At 47.7% G+C, this 20,428-nt stretch overlaps 1 protein-coding gene across 1 annotated transcript in view; it reads left to right on the forward strand.

The window, feature by feature from the left end:
- Positions 1-10,794, forward strand: part of LOC140915533 (LON peptidase N-terminal domain and RING finger protein 1) — a 52,771-nt gene extending 41,977 nt beyond the window's left edge. The window contains exon 11 of the mRNA XM_073355289.2: positions 10,635-10,794. Within this exon, the coding sequence (XP_073211390.1) occupies positions 10,635-10,649 (15 nt within the window). The 3' untranslated portion in view covers positions 10,650-10,794. The remainder of the gene's footprint in view (positions 1-10,634) is intronic.
- The last annotated feature ends 9,634 nt before the right edge of the window (positions 10,795-20,428 follow it).

Consider the following 20,428-nt stretch of genomic DNA (forward strand, 5'->3'; position numbering starts at 1 on the left):
ACAATGAAGATGATAAGGGAGACAATAGCTGACACACAGGAGATGGGAGTGATGCCACTCGGCGGGTTAAACCTTGTGTATTTTCTCTGTATCTGCTGTTGTATTTCAGTGTTCGCGGGACTGTTTATCTCCTTAATGGATTTGTTAATAAAGGACTTTGTGAAATTGCAATTGTTTCTCGTGTGCTCCTGGGGTCTCTCGTTCTCATAATATTGGTAATCATCTTCCTGATGCTGTAGCTGCCCTGAATTTCTTCCACCTTCCTCTTTCTTCATTATTGCTAACAAGGTGGAGGAATAGATCTGTTCAGCTTCTACCTACAGGGAGATGTCTGTTACACTCAAGTTCATCTGGGCAGGTTGCCTGCCATAAACCTCAATGTTAAAAAGAAGAAGGAGAAAGTAACGGAAACTAAATTGTGTCATTACTGAAAGGCAGCAGGTGGACGCTGTCTCTCTCTCCATTCTCTGAGCTGCAGAGGAACACCTGTTTCTCCTATTCAGTTCTGGACCTGCTTTATCCCTCTTGTGGTCTCCATGCCTTCGAGATATGAACACCCATTCTCCCCAACACGCCATTGATACTGTACTGCCAATCCCACGCATTCAAAACTCATGAGTCAGCCCCCCAACCCCCTAAACAAAACAATACATGGAGGGTTCTTTTTATTTGCCTTCAGGTTTCTGGGCCATTAGGATGAACTTGGATGACTTTTGTTCCAGCTTTTCTCAGCAATAATAAGGCATATATTCGTAACAGTCAGAGTGATTAAGCACTGGAGCAATTTCCCCAGGGTTGTGGTGGAGTCTCCATCACTGACAATTTTGAAATCAAGGTTGGTTGTTTTTTTTAAAAGATCTGCTCTGGGAATTATTCTGGGCTGTCCTCTGGCCTGTACTGTACTGTACAGGAGGTCAGACTAGATGATCAAAATGGTCCCTTCTGGCCTGGAATCTGTGAATCTATGAAACAATGTGGGCTAGAAACTTACTTTTTTTAAAAATGAAAGCTGGAATCCCTATGTATTCACAGGACTCCAGGAGCTGGAGCTGTAAGAAACAAACCAAATGTCGTGAGACTGATGATCAAACCATGAGAGCCATTCCACTGGGAATGACTGACACTGTGGCTGTACCGGGAATGCTTTATGGTCCTCTGCGCATGGTCCTCTGTGTAGACAAAGACCCCATGAATCCCATTTGACATGCAGGAGAGCTTGCATGGCATTTTCAAACATGGCCCAAGGGAGTTGGACACCCAGCTCCCAAGCTACTTTGAAAATCCCAGCCTTGGTTTTCATCTCCTGGCTCCAGTCATATCACATGGATCAGGGTTACAAAAGGACCCGTGTCCCACTGCGATGGCAGAAGTCAAGGTACTTGGATCCAGTGGCTATCGTGATGCTTCCTGACCCCTCAGCCTAGGAAAATGACCCATTGCTGACAATAGGTGCAGCGGACAGGTCTGACCCCAGTTTCTGACATGGAGCTGATTGTGGTTTGCCCTTGTCCTTGCCTGCAGTTAAACTCTGCTCAGCACTGGTTCGTCTACAGCTCTCATTAGCAACAGGCCATTTTCTTAGTGGAGACAAGGTTGCTTCCAGTACCGTGGGCCCAGTCCTGTCCCCACTGAAGCCAATGGCAAAAGTCTCACTAACCTCAGTAAGGACAGTTGGCACAGTCCCTTTGCGTCTATCTGCGTTAAGTGCATCCCATTACATTTATTGTTCGGGCCGAGCCCTCGGGTGGTGTATTTTTAACAGCAAGTGGCTGATATGTTTGCTCAGGGGTCATCTCACGGTCAGCCAACATGGTTTGGGCCTCTGCCACTGTGGTCTATGAGGACGGGAATGTTGTCTCAGGGCCCTGAAGTCTGCCCGTCTGCAGATAGGACATTTAGGACACCCTAGAGGCTCCTTGGGGAGAGCAGCTTTCAGAAGCCGAATGATTTATTGTCTGCATGGAGTTTCACTTTGCTAATGTGTGCAGAAATTGGCAGTGTGGCAAAAGCTGCCCGAATGCTTTGCAAAAAGTGAGTGTGCCCAGGAGCCTTTGGGGGACTTCGATCACCAGCCCCATCTCCAGCTGGGGAGGCTATTGTCTGACACTCCTGACTTTCTCCTGCAGGCACTGAGCTGGATTTAATCCTGGAGTGGAATGAGCAGAAAACCTTGGTCAACTGGGGGGGGGAGGGGGAGGGACATCCCTGGTGGGCTGCAGACACCCCCTCCCCCATGCAATGTCCCCTTTGTGTTTCAGCTCTCTGGTATATCCCCCCTCAACACACAATACACCCCCCATTCAGCTGTGTGCCACCTTCACACTTGCCCTGCTGCAGAGGGCGCTGTAGGGCTGGACTGGGGCAAAGCAGGGGTGGGCCAGAGGAGGGAAGGGCACAGTGGGGTTAGAAGGCCTAGCCCAGGCAGTCTTGCACCCCTGCTATTCCCCATTGCCACAAGCTGCTTAGGGACTAAGGCAGTAGGAGTTACAAGTTAGGGCTGTCCAAGCCTGTATCTTTGCCCCCAGCAGCAGAATAGGGGAGGGATAAGCAGCCTGCCCCAGATGACTCCGACCTTATCAGGTCTAATTCTCTGCCACCTCCCACCGGTGTAATTTTGGAGCAACTCCATTGAAGGCAATGGAATCACACTGGTGCAAGCAAGAGGAGAGCCAACCCCAGATCCTCCCCCTCACCTCGGGGAGGCACAGGGCCAGATCCTCAGCTGGTGTAAACCATCATAGCGCTTTACTGGAGCCTTGACAGTCTACACCGGCTCTGGCTCTGCTCCACAGCTGACGTTAGTCACTCCAAGCACCTCATCTCAGGCCCGTGGCCTCAGCTCTTGGGTGAACTCTTCTCGTTACAGGGCTTCTTTGGAACAGATTCCCGGGACTGCATTGGGCAAATGACAAGGGTGATTTCCTGGCCAATTCTGGAATCACCCGGCTTTCCGCTTTTTAAATGCAGAAGCTGGTTATAGCTTTTTTGGGGGATGGGTTGGAGGGTGGAGGGGGGGAGGAGGAGAAATCTATGCATAAAAGTAAAAGGCAACCCCTCCCTAGATAGTTTTTTTTTAACTCTTCCAAAAGTAGCCTGAGGTTCGAGCCAAAGGGACTGCAGCCAAAATTTCCATTGCAAGCATCCTTGTGGAGCATGGGTGAGGGATGGTAGTGTTCAAATAACCAACGTGGGAGAAACAGGGCTTGATTCACCGTTGCCCCACATCAAGGGCCACCCAACTAAGCACTGAAGCAAGTAGCCAGATTTTCAGAAGAGCTAGCCTGGCCAGTGCTCCTTGGGCATTGAGCTAAGGGCTGAGTGCTGAGCATTTGAAAACCTGGCCCTCGGTGAGCTGCCTAAATTGGAGCTGAGCTCTTAAGGAAACCCCAGCCTTAAATGTTGGGAGCTGGGCACCTGGAAGCATGGACCCTCAGTGCAAAGGGCTGCAATGAGCATGCCCCAAGCCCGCTATCTCAAACATAGGAGGGGGCAGAAGGCAGTCAGTGGAGGACAATGGGGAGAGGAGACAGAGGAGGAAGCAGGCAAGAACTGCACTGGAAAAAGCGGTGCCTGAAGACAATTTTCACAGGCACGGAGTATCACGAATGACTCGGGCGGGAGCCCTTTCATACCATTCCAGTGCCAGCAGGGACCCTTTAAATACAGATCCACAGTCAGAGCCGGTGCTGCCTCCACTAAAGAGGGCATTGAAGGAAACAGCAGCAAACCCTACTTAAAGCAGCAGACGGGCTTCTCTCCCCTAAACGCATTGCTATGAAGATTACTAAGCAAGCGCAAGCTTTTCAGCTCCCAAACAAATCCATAAGCTCCCATGAAGCCCTCCCTCCCACAGACGTGCAACAAATCCAAAGGCCAAATATAGTGAGTCATTTTTTTTTATAGGGCAGTTTGATTGAAGCCAGAATATTTACCCTGTTCGAGCTTTGGATTTGCAAGTTTAAATCTTTCACAGTCCCAGGTGCACCCAAAAAGATAAGGGAGTTAGCAGGGATATTTCCATGAGTTTTTAAAAAAATATTCTGAGATCGCTTTGAAGGAGCATCTTACTAGTTCAATATCTATACATTATCTCCTGTTATCATTATTCCTCCTTAATCAAATGAACTCCTGAAAATGGAAAACGACTTCACTTAAAACAAAAAGAATAAACACTCTCCAGTTTCCCAGCTCCTCCTGCTTTTTACTCCTTATGCTTGATAAGAGCTTATATAAGAGTGGGAAGCTGCTTCATAACCTTGCAGACTGAAGGTTCCTGTTAATGAACACAGTATTATAGCAGGTATAGAAGAGGTAGGGGGCGAGAGGCACAAGAGATAAGTGTAACAGCCGCTTGAGAACGCTGGTTATTTAGAAAAGCTTATGATGGGGGAAGGAATCACTGAAAACCAGAAAGCAATGCACCCGGGAATGTCCAGGAGTGATTTGTTTTGGAGGCGAGGGACAGGGGGGAATTGCTTTCCATTCTCCCTGCTAATAACAGATTCACAGAAAGCCTAAAATTTGCTTACAGACAGGAGCTCGGCATGTCCAAAAGTGCTGACTTCCCCTGCTCAGCTGGGCTGAGTTTTCTCACCTCTCCCGGGTGCCAAGTGAACAGGAGTTTGCCTTGTTTATGGGTAGGTCTTCAGAACAGACTTAACTCGGGTGATTGGCTCCATGTCTGGGCCCTTGGGTGAGCATAGCCCGGGTGTGAGCACCTCCACCGCCAAGCCTTACCCAAGTTACTGTGTCCTGACTGGTGCAGTGCTCTCCCATGTGTGTTGCTAGGACTTCTAGGGCATATCCCCTGGTTCTTCACACTGCAGTAAGATGAGCCGCTCTTTCATGCTTGCCCAGTGAATTGTGGGAGGACTTGTCTGCGCTTCTGGGCACGGGGGCGGGGGGGAATTGTGGGAAGGCACTGGGGGGCTAGCCACACTTGAGTGATTTAACTGCCATTCCCACTCCAAAGTGGCTGGGTTACCAGCCCAAATAGAAGTCACACTCAGGCTTTAGCTTACAGACCCATCAAGAGAACCATGCCACTTACATACCCAGATTGTAAGCAATGTGGGGCAGGGACCATCTCTTTATTCTGTGTTAGTACAACATGGGGCCCAGAACCAAACCGGGTGGGTGAGGTGAAGATGGTGACTGACTAACCTATGACCTGTTGAAAAATCAGTAACGGATATTCAGACCCAGCAATTGCTTGACACCAACGTGGTCTGCCAGAGAAGAAAGACTAGACACTGTCGGGTTTGACCATCAAAGCTGAGATTAGCCCTGGCATCACTATCCTGCAACCGGCAACTTGATAGACATGGATGGGGAGGACGGCTGCAGGCTTTATGGATTCCCAAGCCAGCTCTGCCTTTAGGGGAGTTCCATGTTAGCGTGGAGAGAGGAAATGGCCAAAGGGGTTAATATACTAGGGAGAGAGGTTCAAATAAATAGCCGAAGCTCAAAGGAGAAAGAGAATCTGCTGGTCTTTCCCTTGCGTCTATTTACAGATACTGCCAAAGCTTCCACACAGTCAGCTGGTCTTTACACAGGAATAGTAGGAGGAAATGCTGCAGGTGGGCCCTGAGCATCACAGGGAGAGAGAGGAGGCTTGCATGGCACAAGACAGTATGCTGCCTTAGGGCTAGGCAGTGTGACCTTGTGGCTATGGCTTTGGGCTGGCAATCTAGGGGTCTGAGTTCCAGTCTTAATTCTGCCACAATTTTGAGCAAATCCCAGTGCACCATGTGTCTATTTAGGTGGTGATCTCTTTGGGGCTGGAACGGTCTCTTGCTACATGGATGCCCAAAGCCTAGCACAAATGGGCCCTGATCTCACACGAGGCCTTTAGATGCTACTGTAATAAAGAATAATAATAGTCACTCATTTTCAGCTGCATTATTGCAAGATACTGCCCACTTATACAGAGTCCTGAAATGGGATGGGATGAAGCCTTTGATTACTTCTGAGGGCTTTTTCTCAGAGAAGCCTCATCTCCTGTTGTGCTGTCTTCTCGCACCAGGGGTAGCGATGGTATTCCCTAGCAGTCACTTAGCAAATGCTGCCTACAGCACCTTTGAGCGACAAAGCGAAGTGCCAAAGAGACGCTGAGTGCTGGTCCCGCGTTCGGAACATTAGGGAGTAATTAAAATAGTTTTTGAAAAAATTAAATTCATAAGCGAGATTCCCAAAGGCGTTCGTCAGGGACCAGGAAATGAAGGCCTTAAAACCAGTGATGAGACTGAGAACTACACTGGGAGTAGGGGGGATCGGCTGTTATGACTCAGCAGAAAGAAGAGAGTGAGAGTTTTGTGGAAAGAGCATCGGGAGAACAAGCAATTATTAACCATGCAGGATAATGGCTGCTCTTTTGGGGATATGAGCCTTCTATTGATTATTATTGATTATTATTTCTGTTGCTGCTAAAAGTGTCTCTGAGGAGCTGCACCCTGAAACAGGCTCTAAAATGGATGCCTCTTTGCTCACCAGTTCTGCTCCTGGTAGTACAGTGTGGCACACAGAAGTGCGTATCCTTGCAGGGACAGATATTACTCAGAGTCTGAAGAGCGGACGAGGAAGACTCCGTGCATGGTTGGGTTGAAGGGTTCTTTGCACATGCAACAGACCAGGCGGGTGTACAGGAACGCAGGGGGAAAAACCTGGCCTTTATTCCCGGTCACATGGCAATAGTCATGGCTGCAAATGGTTATAGGGGATAACTTATGCACCCTGTTATATGAAATGCGTCAACACCACTTCTCTTAGACTCCTTTGGAAAATATTCACACTCAGAACTGCTGACAAACCTACGTGGTTCCTGTTTTTTGCTCCTGTTAGCCCTTCTGAGCCAGCGCACATGAGAATGGCTGGTCTGGAGTCTGGTCTTCCTTTTGCATCAACAACGGAATTATGTACTAAGTTCCAATCCCTGAGGCCTGTGCAACTGCAGTGAAAGCACTGGGGCTTTACAGGTGACCACGAGGACAAAACCAGTCTCTGGCTGTTCACCGTTTGTTATTCCTTGCGTGTGATTGGTCCCCGAGTCATCTGGTATTATTTCTGCTCCATGACTGGATGAACAAAACATTGCAAACACATACCGTTTGTGCATAGAAAAGGATGTTCCCATGAAGAACAGCTATTCCCCCAGCATCCTGAGAACAAAACCTGATGCTCACGAATGTTTGTGCGGGAGCAAACAAAGAAAGGCCCAGACATGGCAGCACAATGGAGTTCCATGGAAGTTAAAGGAATATCCACACATACTTTTTGGCAGTGCTCACTCACCTCTACACTGGAGTATGTTTGGCCACCTTTGCTCAAGAGACTGCCAGCCAGGGCTGGAAAGCAGGAAGCCAAGACTGAGGTGCATTGGCAGAGCTGGGAGAAGGGTCCAGGGCTGGAAGTGGTGCAGGTGGGGACCGAGGAGCACCAGCAGAGACTGGGGGGAGGTATTTTGTAATGTTCCTTGCTGTAGCCAGTGCTGTGCGTCTGTTGCTTTAGGGACCAGTAAACCACACTAGGAAACTGAATCGCACCTCCCAGCTCATTTGCAGACATACCCTTAGCCTTAATGGCATGCACCGTGCTGGCTCTTAGTCAAATCCTCCTGCCCTTCAGGGAGATAGAAATGAATCAATGAAGAATATTAAATAACAAATAAACCCACAATGATTTAGCATTTCCCATAAAGGTCAGAGTCCTCTGTGGGCATCTCTTCGCTCTCTGCTTTGTCATTGCTCTGTGCCTCATTCAACGGAGTGCCGAGCTCTTTCTTGTCATTTCATTTCCTCCAAGGTCTTTGTGCTTTGTGCACAGGGGTGGAATAGAGCCTACTGCAGAGGAAAGGCAGGCTAGCATCACTGCTTTGGCTTTTCCAGGGCTGGCCTGGATCTTCAATTGATCCTGCAGTGAAACTCAACTGATTCACTCAGGGGGAGCCAGATTCTCAGCTGGAACTATCATGATTTTGTCGCCTTGATCCACGTAGGGCTTTCTTAAGGCTCTTTGGGGCTGCACTGATGTTGTTAAGGATCATCCCGGGCACTTGGGGTAGACTTTTTCTCTTACTGGTATTTCAGAATCGGGCACCAGTTCAATACAGCTCAGCTTCAAACTCCTCAAAGTGTTTGACTCTGAGGATCTGATTTGGTCCATTACAAATTCAACTCCAGATCTGGGTTTGGATTCTGGTCTCCTGCCCCATCCCCTTTCTGCAGTTCAGGGAGGCTGGGATCCAGGGATGATTCTACTTCTAATCTGATTCTTTTGGCTCAAGAAGCAACATGATTCTGGAGCTAGCAGCAGGCATTGGGAATCCAGCTGTTTATTAAAGCACACTTCCACATGACAGGCATAGCGCCAATCCAGCCAGACAAGGAAAATAGATGGGACATGAGGCGTTTTCCTCCCTCCACTGTTTAGCCATCCCTCATGTGGCTGCTTGCACAATCACTGCTGGAGAGAAGACAGATGCCTGGTTTGTGAAGTGGGTGATTAATAGGAACACAATAGTGACCACAGGGGCATAAGGAGCATAGGAAATCAAGCACATCTGTCCAGCACTTGGTGCCTGGAATGTGTGGAAGAGGTGAGTGGACATTTTGGAATGGGAGGGACATATGCCGCCTGCCCTTCCTCCATACCCTATTGGTTTGTGAAAGCAAACTTTTGTGAAGGGGCCTCTGCTCATTACAGATGAGGAACATACTTACAGGTGCATTTAAACCCAGCGATCATTCCTTTAAGGCACTAGCTGCAGGAGAATGAGAATGACTGTCCCTCCATTCAGTCTGTCCTTCTCCCTCCATCCCATCACTGACCCCAATGCTTTGGTGGTCATTTAATCTCTGAACTGAGTGCATTCCAGAGGCAGCAGCCTTTAGCAGGAAAATCCTAGGTTTCTTCGTTCTGTTTCGCTGTCGGAGTGGGCTCCCTAATTTACATCACTATCAGTTACGTAATTTATCTGAAGCAGGGTTTTCTTTTCTTTAGCAATTTCTGGGATTATGAAGAACCGAGATGGTACCTAGATGCCATGGTGATGGATGCATCACAAATACACAAAGAGGTAGCAGCCTGTTACTCTATACCCAAAGGGGCAATCATGTCCTTCCAGCCAGGATTAAAAGAACCAAAAAGGAAGAACAAAAGTAAAGTCTCCCTGAGAGAGCATGCTATGTGTGTCTTCTCTGTACTTCTGCACTGGCCTCAGCACAAAGTGGCTGTCAGCGTCTGCAGACAGCAGAGTCCTTGACTATCTAAAGGGGTAGGAAAGAACCAAGGAAAAGTTAGCTTTGTGGGTGTGCACGCGCACAAAATCTCAGGCTCTCTCTTGTGATCGCTGCTTTTTATTTTCGCAGACACAGGTGACGAATTTAAGTCAGGACCCCACAGAATACTTACTGGTGTCTGCAGTTACTAAGTAGTCCATGAAGACAAAGTGAAACTCATTTCACAGGAGGGGCCCCTGGACTGAGAGTCAGCAAATCTGAATTTTATCCCTGCCTCTGCCAATCGCTTCTTTGTCTCTCTGCTTCTCCTCCCATGCTTTTTCTGTTTTGCCTCTCCCCTTCATTGGTGGTTTTTAAGAACAGGTTACCTGTCACCTATCAAGGATGACCTAGGTATACTTAATCCTGCCTTGGTGAGGGGATGGACTAGGTGACTTCCTGAGGTCCCTTCCTGCCCTGCATTTCTATCATTCTATTTCGGTATACATTTTTCCAAGCAAAAGTCACGCCACAGCAGGCACCACCTGGTGCAACAATAGTCTTGGTATCAGATTATAAGAATTTATCAGCTATGTGTCTTAGGCCCTAGACTGCAAACACCTAATGGAGATTCTCTTGTAGCTTGAGTAATAGGAGCCTGTGCTTTTGAGGCAGAATGATCTGAGCTTTGCCTCCTCTATCACCGTGAAATTCTGAATGGTCGTGGTGTCCAGTGGAGGTGGAATCTCAGGTAGGCTTCATTGCCCACTTGTTGAATTTTCAAACAAATATCTTCCTGCTTTCGCCCATTCTGTCCCTCTTGCTTACAAGGAACTTCCTGTAACCATCACGCAAAGCTAACTCATTGTGCTCCTGCAAACTCTCCTTTGCCAAGTGACACCAGTTAGGTAGCTCATATACTGAGACCAATGCCTGTCATTCTGATCAGTACTTGTGCTCCTCCGTCTGTCTGTTGGTGTTCATCTGTTGTCTTTTGTCTCATGCTTAGACAGTAAGGTCTGTGGGGCAGAGACTGTCTTTCTGTTCTGTGTTTGTACAGTGCCTAGCACATGGGGTTCTGGTCCCTGACTGGGGCTTCTAGGCATTCCAGCAACAGAAACAATAAATAATAAGAACAATAATTAATAAATACATAGGAGATCTGGGTTCCATTCCTGATTCTGCAACTGACCTGTTGCGTGATCTTGGGCATATCCCTTGTCTCTGTGCCTAGACTTCCCATCTGTAAGGTGAGGATAATGATACTTAACTTCCTTTTGTAAAGCTATGGATGAGATGTGCCACATAAGAGCCAAGTATATTAACTGGTAGCTTTCAACTAAGTGATTCCAATAATCAGCTGGGCTTTGTCTCCATTCTAACAACAACTCTTCTTAAATCTAACTCCTTTATTTAAAGTGCCACTGGAAATGATGACAGTTGAAAAGTCACAGACACAATCGTGGGTCCAGCCAGCCTTCCTGGGACTCCTTCATCCTGAAATTTTAACAAGCATTCCTGGAAAGACACAGCAATTAGCACCAGAGAGAGAGAGAGAGAACAGAAGAAAACCTTTGAAGGATGCCAAGTCGTTGAGAGGCAGATCCTGCTGCATAAGAACTCAGGAAGCACGGACATTCTGGGTATTGCTACAAATGACTGAACTGTGCATTCCAATTATTTTCCTCAAGTACGTGGTTAACTGGCAAAAAGGAAAAGGAGTACTTGTGGCACCTTAGAGACTAACCAATTTATTTGAGCATAAGCTTTCGTGAGCAACAGCTCACTTGAAGTGAGCTGTTGCTCACGAAAGCTTATGCTCAAATAAATTGGTTAGTCTCTAAGGTGCCACAAGTACTCCTTTTCCTTTTTGCAAATACAGATTAACACGGCTGTTACTCTGAAACTGGTTAACTGACAGTAGCTGGTCCCCACTGATTTTCTCTTCAAGTAATTTATTGTTAGCAAGGATGAAAAATCAGCACGTGTTAATTCCATCAGAAGGTCCTTCCCTTCTCTGCAAAACACTCCCCGACTCCTCATGCAAAGTTAAATGTAAGCAGGATACAAATCAACTCTCAGAGATTATAGAAACACTTGGAACTGGTTTTTTCCTTTAATTCTCCTGCCCTGCCCTCTCTCTCATACACACCTACATGCAAAGGCATGGGGCTCTTGGGGTCATTTAACTCTTTCCAGTTAACGGAGAGAGAGTTTATATCTACAGATTAGTGGGCTGACGCAACAGCCACGGCAGCTGCGTGGCTTAATTCGAAGGCAGGCACCCCGTCCCCAAACCAGAGAGCCCCATACATATAGAGAGGGAATGGAGCAGAAAGAATGCAGAACGCTCTAATCTAAATGAATTCATTTAGGATGAAATTCGGGGCCCATTGGAGTCTTGGACAAAACTCCTCTTGACTTCAGTGAGGCCAGGATTTCACCCTTCAGGCAGAATTACAGATGCGATCACTTACACTGGACTGAATTTGGCCCTTAACCTGTCCATGTCAGTGCTGCAGTTTTTGCTATAATTTGAGATCTTTGACTCTGAGGGCCAGATCCTCAGGTGATATATAGAACCTTTGTGGTTCTCCTTGATGTATCGCATGGTCTCAATCTGTGTTCATGGGTGTAGGTTGTCAGTCTAACCACCCATACAATATAGCCCTACTCCTGACACTCATGAGACAAAAGGGCGGGGGGAAGTCATACCACAAGGTAGACTGTACTCCGTTTGAGCAGGGATCATCTCTTTGTTATGTGGTTGTACAATACCTAGCACAATATGATCCTGCTGCAATCCATGACTGGGGCCCCTAGATGCTACTTTAATACAAATAATTAATCAAAAACCAAAATTCATCCTACATGTCTTTATTTAGCTTAGAGGATGAGGCATTTCATGGTGGAAATTTCTGTCATCAGCATAATCCCTGTCAGAAAGTAATTGCTTGTGCACGCCTAGATCTAACTCCAAACGGTTCAGGCATATCTTCGATTGGCTTATTTACTGGTCAGTTTAAAATTCACCTGCCATGAAAAATCACCTGTGAGCTGTTAAAATGTGCTTTATGCAAGGATTTACCCAAACACAGCTGTCTCATGGAGGCCTGCAGAAGGCAAACAGGAGCAGACAAGAAGCCAATTCATTTTATATCCATGGGAACAGTTTTCACTAGTGCCTAGACAGTGAAACTTCAGCTCCATTGAGGTAGGTGCTGTACAAACACATTGCGAGAGACTGTCCCTGCCCCAAATCCGGCACCATTTACACAGACAAGACAAAGGGTGGGAAAAAGGAAACATTGTTGTTGCATTTTATAGATAGGCGTCTAAGATCCACAGGGTTTAAATGATTTCTCAGGGTCACAGAGTGGGTCCGTAGCAGACCTAAGAATGGGATCTTAATCTCCAGAGTTCCAGTCCAGTGCTTTACTCACAAGACCATCCTTCCTCTCAAAGGATGTGTCAACAGGTATATTGGCATTCACCTAGCTCTCCAGGTAGAGCGCTGTTTATCTCTCCTTCATTGCTGCTTTCATCAGTAAGCCATGTTCACAACACTAGATTCTCCAAAGGGGACAACCAGACAGTCAATTTCCAAACTTGAAAAATAGCTATGCAAATTGGTGCACGACGTTTGGGAAAGTATCATGTGTTTAAGCAGGCTGATCCCTTGTGTCTTGCTGGGAGAATCCGGCCCTCATTCAAAGCTTGCTTTCTTCCCGTTTCACGCATCTGGTAAATGCACTTCTGTCCAGAAGGAGAGGGCTGAGAAAGTCAGAAGCAGGTGAAAAAAGGGGCTGATACCGAAAGTTCGGATTTAACTGCAGTGCCTGCTGCCACTTGGTCATTTTGTGTGCACAGAAACCTGCACTGGAATGCAGACTGATGTGTAATTACACAATACTATTTCTGCAAACAGGCCTCAGGTTGTGTGGACACACCCACTGACGCCGCCTCTGGAAATGTGCCTTTAGTGTTTCTAGGTTTAGCGTCTGAATGACACTGTTTAGGAGCCTGATCCAAACCCCACTGAAGCCAATGGAGAGACTCCCCTCACCTCAGTCTGCATTGGAGCAGACCCTTAGAGACTAAGGCTAATTGGAAGGTCTGATTGCTCTGAGACACCGGAGTCCGTAAACCTTGGAAACTAGAGCAGAACCGACAGGTTTCAGAGTAACAGCCGTGTTAGTCTGTATTTGCAAAAAGAAAAGGAGAACTCGTGCTCAAATAAATTGGTTAGTCTCTAAGGTGCCACAAGTCCTCCTTTTCTTAGAGCAGAATGATTCATTCAGATTTGGGGTGGGTTCACGTTTGGTTAAGAAGGCAGATGAAATAATGAGAGGAAAGGCCACAGTGAATTTTGAACACCAAAACCAGAGGCACTCGTTATCCCCTTAAGGAGGGCTGAAGGGAAGGTAGATGCCAGGAAACTGTTAGGAGAGGTTAGCAGGCTTAAAAGCAAGAGGGCACCAGCTGAATCTGTAGTTTCTGGCACAAGAGCCCCTATGGAAGTACAGTACAGGTCAGGAGACAAATGGTCTGCTAGGAACTCTGTCCCATTACAAAGAAGTGTTAGGGCCGAGGAACTGTACAGCTGGCTGCAGACACTCAGACTGCAGCTCACTTCACCAGTGAGTGTTCACACTGGCTATTAGAACTTAGCCCTATGCCAAAGCCCCCACCAGCTGCAAACAATAATGCTCTTGAGAAGTACCAGCCTGGCTGTCCTGGGGCGTGGTGCCCTCTGTGACTCCTCAGAACTAGTTCTCCAAATCCAGGAGCAATGCCAGCTTCCCCCACCCACACATGGGGGCAGCAAGCTTCTGCACCTCAGCCCTGGCTGAAGAGGTAGTTCAGTCCCTGGGTCTCATCCTGTAGATGCTTTCCACATGGAACTGGTCTCCATGGGAGTTCTTTGCACAAAGGATTTCCCCAATGCAGAGTCCTCTGCCCTTGTTTAGCCCTCGGCTTGTTTCAACAAGCCTGCCAATGGGCAAATCCTTGCGGTGGCTTTCAGCATGGGGACACCTGGTCTGTTGAATAATGGGTGGTTTTGCACAAACCAAAGAGTTGCTGTGAAACTGATCAGATGGGGATAAAGCTGACACAATTGAAGCTTTTAACCTATCTGTGAAACCACTCAGAAGGTGCTGTAAGATCTGGCAGCAGGAGAGACAGCAACTGGGTCTCCTTACTAACCTTCTCAGAAAAAAAATATCAGCTTTCTTATGCCTATAACTTATGGCCCGTTCCTGCAACCATTGCTGACTTGAGCAGCCCCACTGCAGTCACTGAGACTACTCATATGAGGAAGAGCTACTGGCTTCAGGGTGGCAGGATCAGCTCCCAGAAGGACTGAAGGCTTGAAGTCTAAGGGGGAAGTAACCCAGGCATGGCCTCCATCTGACAAGGGTCTGAGCTAATGGCATTGGAAAACGTGCAACATTTTCCCATGAGGCATCTAGGAGGACACAAGTTTGGGCCTAGTCCAAAGCCCATTGAAGTCAGTAGGAGTCTTTGCATTGGAGTCTGTGGGCTTTGGATTGGACCCTTAGACACTTTAAAGATGAGAGAACTTTTAGCAAAGGAAATAGGGTCTGCTTTCAGCCAGTGTGGATTTTGCTCTTGATTTCGCCTGGGAGCAGGATCAGGCACTTTCTGCACAACAGCATAAGCTAGAGAGATCATTTGCAAAGTCAGATGCAATGAAAGTTGTCCCGAATGCACATATTTAGTTGCAGTTTGAGATCAATAATTGCAGAGAATCATAGAAATGTAGGGCTCGGAGGGACCCCGAGAAATCATCAAACCCAGCCCCTTGCTCTGAGGCAGGACCAACTAAACCTAGAGCATCTCTGACAGGGGTTTGTCCAACCTGATCTTAAAAACCTACAAGGATGGAGATTCTACAACCTCTTTTGGAAGCCTGTTCCAGTGTTTAACTAGCCTTACTGTTAGAAAGTTTTTCCTAATATCTCACCTGAATCTCCCTTGCTGCAGACTTTGCCCATTACTTCTTGTCCTACCTTCAGTGGACACAGAGAACAGTTGATCAGCATCCTCTTCATAACAGCCCTTCACATATTTGAAGACGTTTATCAGCCCCCCCCCCCGCCTAATAATCTTTTCTCAAGACTAACCACGCCCAATTCTTTTAACCTTTCCTCACAGGTCAGGTTTTCTAAACTTTTTATCAGTTTTGTTGCTCTTCTCTGGACTCTCCAATTTGTCCACATCTTTCCCAAAGCGTGGTGCCCAGAACTGGACACAATGCTGAGTGGAGCGGGACAGTTACCTCCCCTGTCTTCATATAACACTATAACATCCCAGAATATTAACCTTTTTCACAACTGCCTCACATCATCGACTCATATTCAATTTGTGATCCACTGTAATCTCCAGAGCTTTTTCAGCAGTACCACCACCTAGCCAGTTATGTGGTTTATGGTTTATTTTGTGGTTATGCATTTGATTTTCCTTCCTATGAGAAGTACTTTGCACTTGTCTTTATTGAATGTCATCTTGTTGAATTCAGACCAATTCTCCAATTTGTCAAGGTTGTTTTGAATTTTAACCCTGTCTTCCAAAGTGCTCGCAACCCCTCCCAGCCTGGTGTCACCTTCAAATTTTATTTTCACTCCATTATCCAAGTCATTAATGAAAATGTTGAATAGTACCAGACCAAGAACTGACCCCACTAGTTACACCCTCCCAGTGAACCATTGATACCTACTCTTTGAGTATGGTCTTTCAACCAGTTGCACACCCACCTTATAGTAACTTTTATCTAGACTGCATTGCCCTGATTTTCTTCTGAGAATGTCTTGTGAGGCTGTGTTGAAATCCATACTAAAATCAAGCAATATGGTTTGAACGTTTTGCACGATGTTAGTCACAACCCACCCCTCGGGTCTGTTTCTGTGTGTACACTGGGCACCATTAAAAACTATTTAACTGTTTGGCTGATGTGATCCTCTCAGCATTTCCTCATTCTAAGGACAGATTTGCATGATTTTAAGGGCATCCACAATACATGTGTGGGATGTTCAGTGACATGACAGCTGATTCTTTCTAGTTTTCGTGCTGAGCCTGTTTGCCCTGGGAGCATGCGGACACTGCTGCCGTGAAAGCAGGAAACACTGGAAGTCTAATGTAAAGGCTTTACACCCACAATTCTGCCCATTCTTTCTGAAGCAATCAGCTTTGAATGGCAGAGCATGTGTGCAAGCTACACGGGCATTTGCAGGAAAGATAAATAGAAACTGAGTTTGCTTTTATTAGCTTAGGAAACAGCCACGCCAACTTTCATTTGGCCTACAGAGTACCAACAGACCTGGCTTACCTGACCAGCCAGCTACCACTGAACAGCCCAATAAGTCTCATGGCTAAAATGTCACCATGTTTTCCAGATCGGGATCCTAATATCTCAGAAAACTCTACAGGCAGATGCCCCGTAATTTGCTGCTCGTTGCTTCTGCTGGTACTGGGGATGGATCTGCAGCAAAGAGATTTAGTGTTCCTCTGGTCTGGGAGAGGTTTGTTTCCCAAACATCTGTGATCACTTGCTAAGAAGGGACATCGTTCTCTCTCATCTATTTTCTGCTTCTCTTTCATGGCGCCAGGTACACGCTCAGCCTGGGGCCAAGATGGAGAGAAAACTTCATTCTGACCCAGGAGATACTTTTTTTTGGTAGGAGGGAAGGACGGTAGGAGACAGAGAGAATCAACTCCTATAACAACCACATTTGCCAAACAGAGGCTCAGACAGACTTTGGGTCCCACCGTGATTGTTTAGAGAGAGAAAGGTGGGAAGGAAAACAGGCACAGAGATGGGGTCACACAGCAGGGCAGTGGCAGGACAGGGAACAGAACCCAAGACTCGATCCTGTACCATAGCCACTAGACTGTGCCACCTCTCAACCTGCGATATCCTAGGAAATAAAATGTACACGAAGGAAAAATGGCGCCTTCCGAAAATAGGAAGCCCAGACCATGGGACACCCAGATTGCCCATAGAGCTGACGTTTGTGAATACAAATTGCTCATGGGGACTTCGCTGCAAAATGACTCCAGGTGTGGATGTCAGTGATCCTCTCGGTGCATGCAGGTGCCTGCATCAGCAGGCCTGGCTGGCAAGGCCACCATGTAACGTGTTTGCTAATGAGACAAATTGCTTTAGTCTTTTTTTAAAGGACTGGCAGTAAAATATGCCTGAAGCCTAATAACAAATCTCACAAAGAACTGCTTTCTGTGGTATGTAATTTTTAAAAAGTCATCATTTGCTCCGCCCCAGAATTTGCTGAAAGCACTCCAAGTTTTTCTTTGTTACCGAACAAAATAATTGCCCAATTAGCAATGCAATTCACACTTCTCGGGGTGATGGGTTTTTACCTAGAACAAGTACAGAATGTAACACTTTGCTTTTCTAAAGTGGCAAAATACTCTTGCTGGCTTTTTTAATTCTGCATTTTGCAAATACACAGCGGGGTCCCCATGAACTTAAAGAAACAAATAGTCACCTCTTAAAAAGATGAACTCTCTGTTGCTGCCAAAGCAGCCAGCGGAGGAAGTGCACGGCAGCTAATGAAACCAGATTCCAGGGGTGGGGTTTGTGCGTGAACATCCCCTAGCACCCTGGGGTCCTGAGCCATGCCCAGGACTCCTAGGCTCCACCACAATACAAATGATTAATTAATGATGATGATTAGTAGTGGTATGACTCATGATGGGGGAGGACAGAAAGTAAATGAAGCAGAGACTGACTTTGCCTGCAGTTCATTTTTAATTCTAAGGAAAGGTGTGGTTCGAAAGGGGCGGGGTTGGTAGGACGCTGGGCTAAGACTCGGGAGACCAGTTTTACTCCTGCCTCTGCCATGGCCTAGCTGTGTGACTTTGGCTAAGGGCTCGTCTCCACGTACAGCGTTAGAGTGGTGCAGCTGTATCACTGTACTGAAGACACGCCGACGGGAGAGCTTCTCCCATCGGCGCAGTTAATCCACCTCCCCGAGGGCGGTAGCTATGCAGTGGGAGAAGCTCTCCTGTTGACATAGCGCTGTCTACACTGGGGGGTTAGGTTGGTATAACAGCATCGCTCGGGGTGGGTGTGTGGATTTTTCACACCCCTGAGTGACGTAGTTAGACTGATAGAAATCTGTAGTGTAGACCTGGCCTTAGTCAGTTCCTTTCTCTGTGCCTCTGTTTCCCCTCCCATCTGTATCTGTCTTGCCTACTGGGACTGTAGGCTCTTTGGCATATCCACTGGCTGACAGGTTGTCTGTACAGCCCCCACCAAACTGGGGCCCTCAACTCAGCGGGGGCTTCTGGGTGCTGCTGTGATACAGATAATAAAGAACACATCAGTAGAAAGAAAAATGATATTTACAAGCTTCTAAAAAGATCTTCCAAAGCAGGAGAAGTAAATGATCCATATAATCCTGCTGAGTAGTTTCTCTGTGCTGCTGTTCCTTTGACTGGTGTGATGGATAACTTAATAGACCATCAGATGGGTTTGCTGGGGCTCAAGATTGGAGACACGACAGAGCAATTGGAATGATTTTTTCTTCCCTCTCCCCAGGCCTGGGATCTTACCTCCATGTGGCTGTTTAGCTCTAGCGTGCCAGGAGGGGGAGCAGGAAGGCTGTGTAGTGCTGTGGGATTGTCAGACACTGCTCATTCCCTTCCGCAGAGCAGCCTGGAACCCAGGTGCTTGCAGTCGGTGGGTAGAGAACACAAAGCAGCTGTCACTGCTCTGGCTAGGGACTTGGGACAATTGCATGTGTATATTCTGCTCCCCTGTCTGCGCCCTGCATCAGACTGCCATAGACAGCTCAGTTACACAGGTGCCTCCATGCCAAACCAGAGGCAGAGCGAGGAATGCTTCAGGTCAGGATTCAGGTGCATCAGCAGCGCTGTGTGTGGGGACCCAGGGCTGGAATAGCAGGGGGGCTGAGGGGTCAGGATTGAGGTGCATCAACAGAGCTGTGTGTGTGTGGGCGGGGGGTGGGTAGCCAGGGCTGGAACAGCTTAGAATGAGCCCAGATCTCACCAGCTTCAGAGCAGAAGAGCAGCCCCATCTCTTCGCGTTTGCCTTTCACAATGGCTATCTCACGATGGCCCAGCAACGCCACTTTTATTTGCTGTTTTCATTACTTTCTCTCTTCCAATGCCATCATTAAAGGCAGTAGTGGAGGATCCCAGTTCTGCTGATTGGATTTTGCTTCCTTAGTTCTTTTCATGGCCCAAGACCATGGTGATGGGCGTGATGCAAATATCTGGGTAGACAGACAGCTGTGGTTTTGCAAAGCGGTACTGAGGTGTATTGGCAGAATGGGTGGGGAGAGGCTCCATTTCTCCTCCAACTGGATTTTTAGCCCCCACTCCCTGCCCACACCCAAGCAGGACATTCCAGGGAACCAGGAGACATCTCCTTAACCTCCCCCTGCTGGGCAGCACCACATGGGTTGCAATGCTCTGCTGGCCAAGAGCTCTGAGCTTCGGTAGCACCTACAACAAGGGAAGTCGCTCTGTGTACAGGAGCCAGGGGGCACTGGGAGGGGGAATGGAGGCGAGGTTGGGTCCATCCTGCCAAGTGGCACACGCCCCCTCCAGAGCCCAGGCTGAAGGTCCTAATCCCTGCCACGGCTTGGGGCAGGGTGTCTTGAGCTGAAGCATGTGGGCATATTCATATTAGTAGCACATATGCAAATTGCTAGCAAAGCAATTAGCGTCGAGGTCAAACAATTTGCATGGCATGCCACAGGTAGGGCAGCTGCTGGCGGGTGTATAATCCCGGTGCTGCAGCTCTGTCCCAGCACAGCCATTCTGGTGGATTCTGTTTGAGTAAGTCACGAGTTGCCCCGTCCTTCTCTCCTCCCTGCCATCCTGCCCTTCTGTCTGCGTTGTGCTGACAGCATTTCCATGGCGCTCAGCGCGGCCTTCCAGACACGGGGCAGGACGGCAGCTTGGCAGAGACTTACGCAGGGGCTCCTCCGTGCAGCCGGCGTGTTAGTGGCAACAGGGTCTGGCAGGAAACGGAGGCTGAGAGAACTGACTGGGGTTGGAGAGGTGGCGACGAGACCACGGCCTCCTTGCTGCTTATCGCTCAGCAGCAGACGGGGCTCTGCACCGGAGAGAGAGGCTGAATAAGTAACTAAAACAAACACGTCAACCAAACCAACTTTCCTTGGCCCCTGCGCCCCGGGGCT

Source organism: Lepidochelys kempii, chromosome 8, assembly GCF_965140285.1.
Source record: "Lepidochelys kempii isolate rLepKem1 chromosome 8, rLepKem1.hap1, whole genome shotgun sequence".
Classification (NCBI taxonomy): Eukaryota; Metazoa; Chordata; order Testudines; family Cheloniidae; genus Lepidochelys; species Lepidochelys kempii.